The sequence below is a fragment of the Pungitius pungitius genome, chromosome 14 (genome assembly GCF_949316345.1).
Source record: "Pungitius pungitius chromosome 14, fPunPun2.1, whole genome shotgun sequence".
Lineage (NCBI taxonomy): Eukaryota > Metazoa > Chordata > Actinopteri > Perciformes > Gasterosteidae > Pungitius > Pungitius pungitius.
This window is the reverse complement of record NC_084913.1, coordinates 10,765,272-10,777,638: the sequence shown is the minus strand read 5'-3', so window position 1 is coordinate 10,777,638 and position 12,367 is coordinate 10,765,272. Positions and strand designations below refer to the sequence as shown.

Sequence of the window (12,367 nt, the reverse complement as noted above, 5' to 3'; positions counted from 1 at the left end):
AGGAGGGGCTGTCACTCATGCAGGGGTCCCTGGGGTGAACAGAAGGCAGGCGGTGGTGTCGCTCAGCCATGACCAGGGCACAATGACCAAGGCCTGACCCTTCAGACCTACCATCACACACATGCCAGCAACTATGACACTCACAGGGAGGGGGGCCAGGCCCAGAGAGGAAGTTGGACAGTGTATATGCACACTTTTCAATCTAACTTAAAACACCCATATGAATCTCATTCAAGGAATATGAGATGTCCCATAGACTAATTTTCACTGTGGTGAAAAGGTCAATCGACACTTGCAGGCCAGCAGTTCAGCGCAACCAACAACAAACAACTGTACCAGATTGATTTCACTAAATCTTTAAAGCAGTGCAATAAAAAAACACATTCTGCATTCTCCCCCTCATCTAAAAATATTTCCTTTTTTCAGGTAAGAGCACTAATCGGGCCCAAAAAGATGTTTGAGAGCAGCCTGCTGCATATCTCCCTCTCTCTTTCACACACACACACAAACACACACACTTCAGAGTGGGGTGGTGGAGACAAAGGCGGGCCTCCACGCCCCTTGCTGGGAGCACACAGTCGACTGGTCACACAATTGAGAGCGGAAGCAGATCAGCTGGCCAGGGGAGGAGAGGGGGGCTGAAGGGGGGTGGATAGACAGAAAGAAGCCCCCCCATTTCAAATTATTCCAAGTTATTCTGCTGGATGACCGACTTCATTTCCGACCGAAAGCAGGAGAGAAAAACAAGGGGAGGGGTGAGTGTGGGACGGAGGACTGTCGGGAGAAGAGGAGGAAGAAGAGGATGAGGCCGTGGACGGGTGCAGGCGCGGGGGGACAGTCTGCGGCTCCCGGCCACATTTGAATAGGGCCTTTTCTATCCACAAATAGGACGTGCAGAGGCTTTTGCACAATATGGTAAACGTACGCACGTGTATAGAAATCCTGATTAAATGTAGGTTACAAATATCGAAGCTCATTTCAAGCGAGTGCAAACACACCAACCCACTTTAATTCGATTCCAATTGAAGTGAATTAAGGAATAGAGGAAAGGATGCGTGATGGGGAAGCACGTGCAGGCTGGGCTGGCCTGCTCCAGCGTGTGGTGGAGCAGGGGGATCCTGGGACAACTATTTCCCAAGTTGACAAAGTGGCCGTTTGTCTGCTGCTCCGGCCAATGCCATCATGCTTTGCTGTGGTCTCAGCCTTGGGCTTCCCACCCCAGAGGGGACGGTTGGAGGGCAGGGGAGAGCAGCAGTATGAGGCGGTGTGGGACGGGGGGGGGGGGGGGGCGCGGGGGCAGTGAAAGGAAGATAGGAGGGGGAGAATAAGGGAAAGAGGAGGAGTGCGGAAAGAGAGGAGAGAGAAAGGATGTGGCCTGAGCCCTGGGTGCTCGCCAAGTCACCCTCCCCTTCCTCCTCCGCCCCCCCCCCCTTTACCCAACCCCTTCCCGGCTGCCTCTCTCCACACAATGGCCGCTTCTCTGCTGAAATTTCACGTTATTGGATCCCGGGCCTGGAGTTTTGTCCTCCCACAATGTCCAGGCAGCGGAGCATGCTGCAGGGGAGACACACTCTGCAAGCTAAAAGCTGGAAAACCATTCCTCCTTTCATTAGCATCAGAAAGGGGGAAAATAGCCCCCCACCTCTTTTTTTCCGTCGTCGCTTTTCCTCCCCATCTCTCCCCTGTATCAAAACCGGAGGGTGACTGTCAAGCTTGGTCAAGCTCTACTAGACTACTTTGGTTTGTCGGACTTTTGAGGGAAAGGGGCGGTGGGTGGGGGGGAAATCATTAAAATATCATCGGGAAAATAAACACAAGCTACTTATCCCAAGCCGATTTTTTAAGATTATCCTCCAAAAGGAAAGCAATCCCTAGAAAAAGTAGAGGCTGCAATGGAAGATTGCTTGAAAAACTATACTGGGTGGGACTCAATATCTATTCATATGTTAACATGCCGCTATCTCCAACAGATGTTGTCTTAAGAGAAAACATGCAACTTAACTTATTACGTTTTTAGGAAAACTTATGAAAGGAGAAGGAGAATTCTTGTTGTATTCAATCTAGATTAACTTGGCCAAAGGTGTAGTCCAAGTGTAATGTAGCGGAAAAATAGGAAAACAGTCAGGAATTCATCTAAATGTAATCAACCACAAACAAACACCCAGAGAAAAGAAATGGCAACTTGGAGCTAAAGCTGTAAGAGGATACAGTGGCACAGTTTCCTTTCCCTGCGCTCAAGCCTCATTGAAGAAATAAATAATATGCAATCTGGGACTCCACTGTCGATTCCAGCAGTGCATCTAATCTGAATGGTGCCAACTAGCTGGCCAATTAGCCACGGTTCAAATCCCCTAAACAACCAGTGGCAAACTCAAGGGCACGGACACACTCAAAACAAACACCGGCGTGACCCAACATGGATGCAGTGCAAATTATGACACGAGGCAGGAACAACTCACTTTAGAAGGGGCTGTCGGTTAGCCATTAATAAAAAACGCACAGCTAATAATGGGACAATGGCCACAGAAAAACAAACAGGCAGCCTGACACAAGCCTGCTCCATTAGCTGCAGTGAAAACCAATACGCCGGCTATAGAAAGAGAAGTGAAAGAGAAATTTGCCCCATCTCATCTCAACACCTCAGGCTGCTGGTGAGTCATCCCCCTCACAAGAACATTCAGCTAAGCTACCAACTGACTCAGGCAAAGAAAAAACTAAAAAACAGAGCAAGCCTACTTTGCTGCTGCTGCTGCACCACACAATGATTCTACAATTCAAATTCACCACCATCCTTTCACCGAAATACCACCTAATAAGACGGCAAAGTAACTGATCACAGTCACGTCTGGTAGCATCCGTCACAGACGGCAGTTAGTGGGTCAAATTAGCCTGTGGCCTAAACCAAAGATAGACCTTAAACAGCAAATGAATGTCAAGACCGCTCAGTCAGACGGCGTTTCTAACATTGATTTTCTAACCAACCCCTCCATTACTGGATTGGGCCTGCAACCCCAACAACAATGTTCTAGGTGCCGCTGCAGCGTGGCACTATAAATCACAAGACTCCCCATATGTGTATCAAATGCCAACAAACTATTCGCAAACATCCATCAAAGCCACATATTGAGATGATCTTAATTTGAACCGCAAGCATTTGGAAAATTAAAACCTTGCGTTGGCCATTACCAAAAAGTGAGGGTGGGGGACAGGGGGCCAGGAGGGGGGGAGGGGCGGGGGACAGGGGGGGGGCTCGACCGCAAACTTTCAACTGCTTCGTCTCCGGTCTTCTTTGATGTAAGAGTAGTCCCAGTTACTCTGAAACCGAGGGGGGAGGCGTCCAGCTGTGGGAGAAACCATGAATGTATCTCAGAGAAGGATAAACCGCCAAATCATGATGATGGCCCATGGATGTGAAGAGAAACTGCTCTGACAAGTTGTAAACTATCACAGCATGCCCTGCTATCGGGTATAGTGTGACATTATTATCGGAACAGAAACCAAGCTATTAGTCCTGCTGGGACATCAATGAGATTCACATTCAATCAGTTTTCCATTCAAGCTATGCCTCCAAAGATTTGGAAGAGTCAAGAAAACGCTCCCACCAGACAATAACAGCGTGTTCCATATTCTAAATATAGCCTAAATCTGATCAAAAGTTGCTGTGGAGAAAAAAAGACAGACGTGTCTAACAGGCCGCAAATTTTGATTTGATTTAAAAACTTCTCAATAACACTTGAAACCCCAAAGCTGCGATTACTTAGATTTCCTCATGTTGGACAGAGGCCTATCTCTCCCAGAAACACACACACACACACACACGGTAAATGTTCCAAAGGAATAAACATGTGTGCACGGTTGCGCGCACACACACAAAACTCTAGAAAACTTCCTGTTTTCAAAGTGTTTGAAAACCCAATCAAAGACACAAGGTTTAGGATTTACATCTGTGGCCTTTTCAAGTCTGTGGCCTCGCAGGAAAAAACCATCTCAGCCCAGCTGCAGCAAAGAGCTCACAACAAGGCCCCGTCTTCATGCTCCCGCATGCAGCACAACTGAAAACAATATCCACAATTCAGACACTTAGTGCTAAAAGCACTTCTTGGGGGCATCAGGATATGGTCGGTGAACATCAGAGGCCCGGCTCTACAAAGGAAAGGGAGACAAGCCCCACTATCAGGATGGTGAGACACAAAAGAAAGGTTTTTAGTGACGGTCACATATCCACACCAGGTCTTTGTCTTAATATGAACGTTTTTTTGATTGAAATATGCTCTAAATACACTGCTAACATTCACTGAAGTTTATGCTCGCTCCTTAAATACTTGAAGAGGAAATGAAAATTATAAGGGGGAAGTGGCTGGGGTTTAAAATACCCAGAATCCGGACCTAAATCTGGCCATGGGAATGGAACAGTCCACATCTATACAAGGCCTGTTCAGTTTGTTGGCTTGTCTCAGTTACAGACAGTCCAAGCCCTCTGGTTATACAGAGGATCATTGTCAACAATCACACAAACAATACGACAGCTTCTAGTGGAACCAGCAGGCACTGGGGCGTAAATATTCTATACGCAAATAAACTTTGGGGATTGTTCAACTTTCAACCCTTACGTAAATACGGTGAAACGGAAAGATATTGAACGTGAACACGAGTTTATATAGCGGCGCTATCGATTAGTGAAGTAAAACGAAGTGCCCGTATGCGTAAATGTCTTATAACACATTGCTAGTCTCCGTTAACCACCGTTGTCACAGGCAACACTTCCCCAAAAGAATACAGAAGCAAAACCAAAGACGTGTTTGGCTCAGCGGACTCTGTCAAAGGTTAGATACGTCTTTAGTTAAGACTAGGCCAATTGGTAAAGCAGCTTGTTCATGGAGGTCGCATCCAACAACTGGAAACGACCCCAAATAATGCAGACTATAAAAAAAAAAGATTGAATAAAAGGGACCAGGAAATGATCTAGTTTAACATAAGGGCCACAGGATATAGGCAATTACCCAGGCCATAAAGTGCTCGCCCTAACAGCTGAGGTAGCTGCCTCCCTTTGTCGTTTCGGGACACGATGGGGGTTGTTTTCGGAGGAATGCATTGGGAAAGCTTTGCAACAGGAACGGGGGTGCAAAACTCAGGTGATAAGATCAAGACACCCACATTGGCAGATGAAACGCTGGGCTGCCAAATCAGTCACGCAGATAGGAAGAGGACACAGACAGACAGAGAGAGAGAGAGAGAGAGAGAGAGAGGAATCACCTGACTGGCGACAGACAATGCCACAGACCTGCAGGAGTCGAAAACAACGAGGCCATAGCCTACACAACTGACCCTCACCGACGACAAATGGATGAAGGGGTCGTTTGATTCACCTCAGCAAAAGCAGCCCCAAGGCCCTGAAATCATCAGCCTTTGGGGTTTTCCTATATCACGGATTAATGACAATTTGTATGCTACTGTAACCTGTTTCAGAAACCTGAAATGTGTAATAAGAGACTATTCCCATTTATAAAAAGGAGTATAAGAGGACATCGCAGAAAGTAAAAAAACGCACAGTTGACCTCACGGGCTATTGCCTTGGTTGAGATACATATTTAAGATAACCGCGACATTCAACAAAGAGACTGCTTGCGCATACTTCAGGGGAACCGCTCAGGCATGATCATTGTTCACACACACACACGCACGCACGCACACACGGACACACACACCCTTTGTCATTTCAGCCTTGTGAACATATCTGTACCAAGGCCAAGTAACTTGTTCTCAGCAAAGGGTGTGCTGTGTGTACACCGGCTCGGCTCACCGCCCATCAGTCAGACCAAACCACTTCGGGACCATCTCGTCGCACATTTTGGAGAATACATTTTTGCACTGCAAGGAGAACAGACACGTTTCCCTATGCTGTGTTTGCATAGTGAGGAAAAATCTAAGATATATGTTTAAACATGATTTATACTATTTCTGTAAAGTCGAGAAAAGATAGAAATCTATATTTTTTAGGATTAAGCAGGCCACTAACCATATATCTAAATGCATCTTATCAATGGGAGAAGAAACAAAACCTGGAACTGTAATAACTATTATACTAACTGATTATAGAAAACAACACAAATATGAGTTTTTTAATAGGGGAGTCATTAGAAAAAATACACAGACTCTCTTCAGCTAAAATAAATGTCTCAGGCAGCGCTCTGTATTCACTTCACTCTGCTTCTATGAATCATACAAGAGCTACAAAGGTGGTGGAATCATAGCAACGATGTTTGGATCACTTCGCCATCTTAGCTCCTGCCATCATGCAGCGTGGAACAAACCCAGCATGGACTGTATCTTGCACACCCCGTATGATCTGTAGCCCATAGCAGTAGTTCCCAAAGCAGCGCTTGTGGGCCTCGAGAAGTCCCTGGGGTTATTGTTGTGAGTCCCAGCTAATTCTGAAATGTAATTTATTACAATAGAGGTTTGCAGAATGAAAGAACATCTTTTCAGAAGACACCTCCCTTCCCACTAGCATCAGGCAAAAGCAGGAACAAAAACAAAGAATCTCAGTGAATGTTCCATAGAACAATATGTAGTTCCCCCGTAATGACTGGTTGAATTGGAATCTATTTGATGACAGACCTCCATGGCATATGTTACGTAAAATCCAGAAGTGTAGTTCAAGGACAAAGCCTCGTTGCATTAAATCAATGAATGTAATTTAGGCCACAGAGAGATGGAATGGGGTAAATACATGGGTGTTTCCAACACTAAACCATAGCACTATAAAAATAGCTGTAAAAAAAAAGGGGGCCATTCGACTTCCTCTGTGACAAACCCATTTCTCAGAGAAAATATTCGGAGATAATGACGAAACGTCGGTTAAACCCAAACACATTTTCTTAAAAAGGGCTCATAAATGTGCGCTGGTGTGTGTGTGTGAGAGAGAGAGAGAGTGTGTGTGTGTTGCGCATTGCACGGGGAATGGGATCATTGTGTGATCGTCGGTGCAATGCGAAACGGCATACAGTGCTGTGAATGGGCAGGCAGGTACTTTATGAATGGAGGAGATCATGTGACCGCAGCACCTCCCGGAGCAGATATTTCTCACTGGCTGTCAACAAGCGCACACAAGGGATCAGCCCATTAAAACAATAGCGAAACGCGACCTGAAACGGACGCGACGGGCACGAAAACACTGCGCGCGCTGATTACAATCGATCGACGTGCGTTCAGAGCGCTCGAGTGTGAACGTGACGCCCTTTTAAAGCGTTTTTTTATGAATGGAGATTGTGATATGTAAATGAGTGTGATTGAGAAAAAAATGGCATCTACAGATTTCCAGCGTTGACATTGGCGCAAACGACTCGAAGGATTTTATCAAAGGGAGTCTGGACTGAAATAGGAAACGTGATCCGCACGGTTTTAATCAATGAGTTTGTTCCAGAATCATGGCGGACAGCAGTCACATGCACATCTTTGTCAATGTAACGCTTTCACACCACGGTCTACCGGGCAGACAAATCATATTTCGACCGGATTATCGTAGTGTACATATGTATTATATTTATATCGAGTGGTCCCTCATACACTGCCTATGGATAAAGTAACGCCAAATGTCCTCGGTGTTCACGACTTTCCTGCTAAATAAATGATGTGTAGGCAGCCATTAACATACATAACGTTACATTCACGCTTTGGCCTGATATGAATCCTCACCACCCTGTCGGTTAGTTAAAATATAATATAACGTTACAAATGATTAAGAATGCGATTATTATTTTTTTTACTTATGTGCTCTTTACTTCCACTGCAACCCATAACGCGGCTTTCTATTAGCGAAAAGAACTGTCAAAACGTAAAGACGATACATCGGAGCTTGACATTGTTGATATTAATAAAGTGAGGTGATGAAATATCAGCGTCCCTCGGCGAGAAATGTCACCGGGAACTGGTAGTGCAAAGCTCCCCGAGCAGAGCGTGTCTGAATACCCCGAGATCCGCGAGTACTTATCGATACAGCTGTTGTGTTTGTACATGTCAATGGAGAGGCATGTATATAAGACGGTGTACTCACTCGTTGTTTGGATTTGTTGAATCTTCACTCATTTTTTTCCTCACGGGGATCCAAATCCTAGCAATAGCATCGACGGCGCAGTGACGGCGGGATAAAATACCACAAATATCACCATTTTCCCCTCACATATAGAAATTACCGCTAGTCCGGATAGTAAGTAGACGGTGTGCGATGGGGCATGCCTAAGTAAGCGTCCTCGGGAGCACCAAGCGGAGGAGCTAGCTTAACGTTAGCTTCGCTGCCTGGGGAGTAACGTTAAATCGCCAGGAATGACAACCGTTGATTCATTTTATCCTCCCTGGAAGTAAAATCCGACCACAACAAATGGGCCATCGGCATCATCGTCCTCAACAAGCCAAAAAAAAAAAAGAAGACAAAAAAAACAGGTCCCCGCTTTGCGAAAAGGTGAATAGATCCTCAGAGAATGTAGAAATGGTGGCAGGCTGTAAGGTTTGGCAGGTTATTTATGGCTGGCTGTCGAGCATCCATTCGCCAACTTCAGGTCCAGGACAACACTTGAAAAAGCGCCGTGGAGCGTTGCTCCGTCAACGTGTCCGAGTCATTTGCAGTAAAGGCATCCAAAGCCCCAACAAAATGGTTCAACTGTTTTCAATATTGATTCTGGTGCGTTGAGTAAATACGTGTAGACTTGAAATTTCCTTGAGAAGTTGGTGGACATCTGCTTTAATCGAACTCCATTTTCAACTCGGGGGGGAATGAAACATCGGAAAACTGGGCGGATGAGTCGACCCTCGCGTGAGAAAATTAGATCCTTCCGCGACGTAGTAAAAACATACAACTCTTGCAATAAAAAACGCCCAAGAAGCACACGGTTTGTTCCGTTTCGCCAAACACTAACTTATGGAGTGCTATGCAGAGTGCCCCGAAGCCCTGTGCGGTGAATTAGGAGCGTTTCTCTCAAAAGTTGACCTAAAGTAGTCCCTGCACTTCCCAAAAGAAGTTTCCCCTTCAATCACGCATTGATACAAGAGGGAAGCGTCCGTGTGATAGCACGCAAAGTAGAAAATAATCTGGAAGCAGGACTCGGACACAGACTCTCCCATTAACAATTTCTGTTGTTTTCGTTCATTAAGCAGCGCAACCACGATCGACCGCCCCCGAACGATTTGTGAAAATCTGCATTTGGGAAATTGTGGCGGAATGCTTTAAATGCACGAGGACTGCTGCAGCACGTGGAATTACATTAGATCCCTTTCTCTCGAAACAACACTGCTATCTTATCATGGTCGTTTATCTTATTTTTGATTGAGCATAATACATATATAACACATAAATGCAGCGCCAAAAGAGATGGGAAGGTCTTTCACAAATTCCAGTGAGGTGTCGTTTTAGTAATGTGATAACCTGTTAAGGTAAATAAAAGTGAGGTATATATTAGCCTCAGCTACTTGACATAAACAGGGGTTGTTATATACTTAAAATGACCAAGCCTTGGAGCCCAAACTCTCCAGTCAGCTGGGGAACCTTCCAAAATAAAACACCCTCAAAGGCAATCAGAAAGACCCTTGCCGCCTATGCACCTATGAATCTTATTTGCAAATGTGTTAAAAGCCTTGCAGAGCGAATCGGTGGCCTGGTTGCGTAATACTTAAATGCTAGTGGATTTTTGTGCTGTGTGGAATGGCAAGAGATCAGGCTAAATGATTCTGCCTGGTTGTCATAGTGACAGCATGTTGTGTGAGAAGTTTCTTTGTGTTTCTCTGGCTTTCATACAGCTTGTGCCACAGCCTTATGTTGCAGCCATATAAACATCCTTCTGTAGCTTTGTAAATTCATTCAAGACCCCCACATGTGCAACCCTGACACACATTATGCACTTCCTGTAATCTTTTATTAGATTTTCATGCCAGAGGTGTGTTCTGCTATCCTGATGGATGCCTGAGAGCAAAGGGGAATTCTCTCTTGGGGTTCAAACAGATGTCTTATATGCTATGTGCACTTTTTAGAAAGCATTCTACATTTCTGAAAAATTGTATATTGCATATGAAGTTACAGAAGACCTTCTAAATGTGGCCACTTGTCCTCGCCTCTTCCTTTTAGAATTGGTTACTGTTGTCTTGATCAAGTTCAAATAAAGTGTCCCTTGTTTCAAATGGAGCAGAAAAAGCAATGACCATGAATATTGCCAGTAGCATGCTTGTATCCTTTGGAGTATTCAGAGTTCAGAAAGTCAGCCTTCTTTCTCCTCTCACAAAAGTGGATGTGAAGTGTGCATTTCCTGTGTTTTTCACACATTGAATACACTGTACTGTACTTAAATAAGGCAACAGGATGTTCAGCTAACAGAAGCATCCCTTGACTTCCCTCACTAAGTGCAGTCAGGGTTGTCACAATTCTTTTTAGAATGGTAAACAAGCTAACATTCCCGTATATCCAACAAACAACCGCAGCATAGAGGCTGTCAGCTCAACACAATCCACGTTCACCTGGGTCCAGAATGGAACATCACTTTTGCACTTATTTGCAGATAAGGGTCTGATAGGGTCAAATATAACCTCATTACTTAAACTCATTCCACAAACCTACTCTGCTATTGCTTGGATTTGGCTTGTTATTCCACATATGGACTTAGATCTTTGATTTCTGGCTTAATATATCAGTTGAAACTTGTAAATTAGAGCTGTAATGTTGACATGATCCCTAAGTAGTGTGTTTCAACCTGTAGGTTTAGAGCGGTTCACTTATGCTTATTCGAGTGAATATTAACCTGATCTAATAAATCAAAAACTCACAAACAAACCCGTTGCCATGAGAACGAGGTATGAGATATCTTCCAAAACAGGATATTCCCCACAGATAGTGCTGAACACAGCAGGGGAGATTCACTGCTCGGGCCGTGATAACGCAAATCAGATGACGAGCTGAACACACAGGTGATGTGATCACCAGCTAGCAGCACAGGGAGCCTCTGGTCACAAGAGGGGAGAAGTGAAGGCCTCTCTTTGTGTAGCAAATATAGAAAGGAAATTCAGTCTGTGTATTCGCAGCCATACAGCCTCCAGAGACCCCAGGGCATGGCAGTGGGAAAGACCAGAGATGGCTTATGACAGCTCGTTGTAAATAACCTATTCTCTGGATCTTCCGCTCTATATATGTTTTACCTCCCTCCTTTTTGTCAACATATTTATGCTATTGTACATTTTCATGATTGGTGTGGACTTCAATTTTTTCCGGTGCAAAAAAAAAGTTTCTTCCTCATTCTTAAAAACACTCTTGTAGAAAGTGCTTCTCTTCATTGTCCATTTACCCCTCGGACAACAAGGTTTTAGGCCAAGAGGTGTGGCTTTACTAAGAGGTGCTGATTTTTAAAACCCTCGCAGCGGAACACAACAATGCATACCTATGATTAGTGTGGGCCTGGCCTCGGAAGTCTATGACTTTTAGGCGCACTAATTGTAGGGTGGGGGGTAGAAAAGGTGTAGTGGCTACAGGGGATGGAAGTGAGAGGGCCTTCAGGCATGTTTGACTCTGCACTCCGTCTCTCTATCTGTGTGTGCACGCATGACCAGAATGCAACCAAAGATGAAACATTTGAGCTGTGTCGCTTTTTTGGCCTCAGAAAATGGTTATGAAATCTGTCAAGCAATTTAAGCAGCGTGCATGAGTGCATGTTTTTTTTTTCTTTTACTTTTTCAAGATTGTGTTTCAAAATAGTCGAAGATGGGAGATGAATGTGGATAACAAGAGCAGTAAAGTGGTCTTATGACCATGCACAAGGGTGGTGCTTGTGTCATCGTGGCTGCACGGCCCTTGAGAGGACCACATCTGTTTAAGTTGTTTAAATTGCTATAAAATGTCAGCATGTATTTTGAGCAGATGCGCCAAACTGAATCCAAAAGTGGAGCACTCTGCTTTACAGCAAATTTTTTTGTTTGTTATAGAGCTGTCATTATATCAAAACAAATCTATTTCATTTACCTTTAAATTTGTCGTTAAGTTTAAAACTGTGCTTTTTTTTTACAGCTGTTTGTCAAGACCTGCCCGCCACTTAATTTGTACCCGTCGCTAATGTCTCAACTACAAAAATAGGAAACTAGGTTTCAGCCGCAGTTAGCTTCTTCAGCACTTAACACTCTCTAACTTCCTATTGTTTGCATGTTGTGCGTGGGCTTGACTGAAACCTGATCTAGCTGGGGAGGCTGTGTTTAGGGTGAGGTGGACAGGCCTTTGTTGCCGCCTGAGGGGTGTTTATTTGGGCGGCTTCAGTCAGCTTCCCTGTAATCATGATCCAGCCTCACAGGATGGAGGGGATTAATGAATACGTTGGAGGGGAAGTTACAGATGACTATTTAC

The 12,367-nt window shown here is 44.7% G+C and overlaps 1 protein-coding gene across 1 annotated transcript in view; it reads right to left on the bottom strand.

Annotated features, from left to right (window-relative positions):
- The window catches only part of spred1 (sprouty related EVH1 domain containing 1), a 28,276-nt gene extending 19,266 nt beyond the window's left edge, over window positions 1-9,010 (bottom strand). The window contains exon 1 of the mRNA XM_037486089.2: window positions 8,054-9,010. Within this exon, the coding sequence (XP_037341986.1) occupies window positions 8,054-8,085 (32 nt within the window). The 5' untranslated portion in view covers window positions 8,086-9,010. The remainder of the gene's footprint in view (window positions 1-8,053) is intronic.
- Window positions 9,011-12,367: the final 3,357 nt, after the last annotated feature.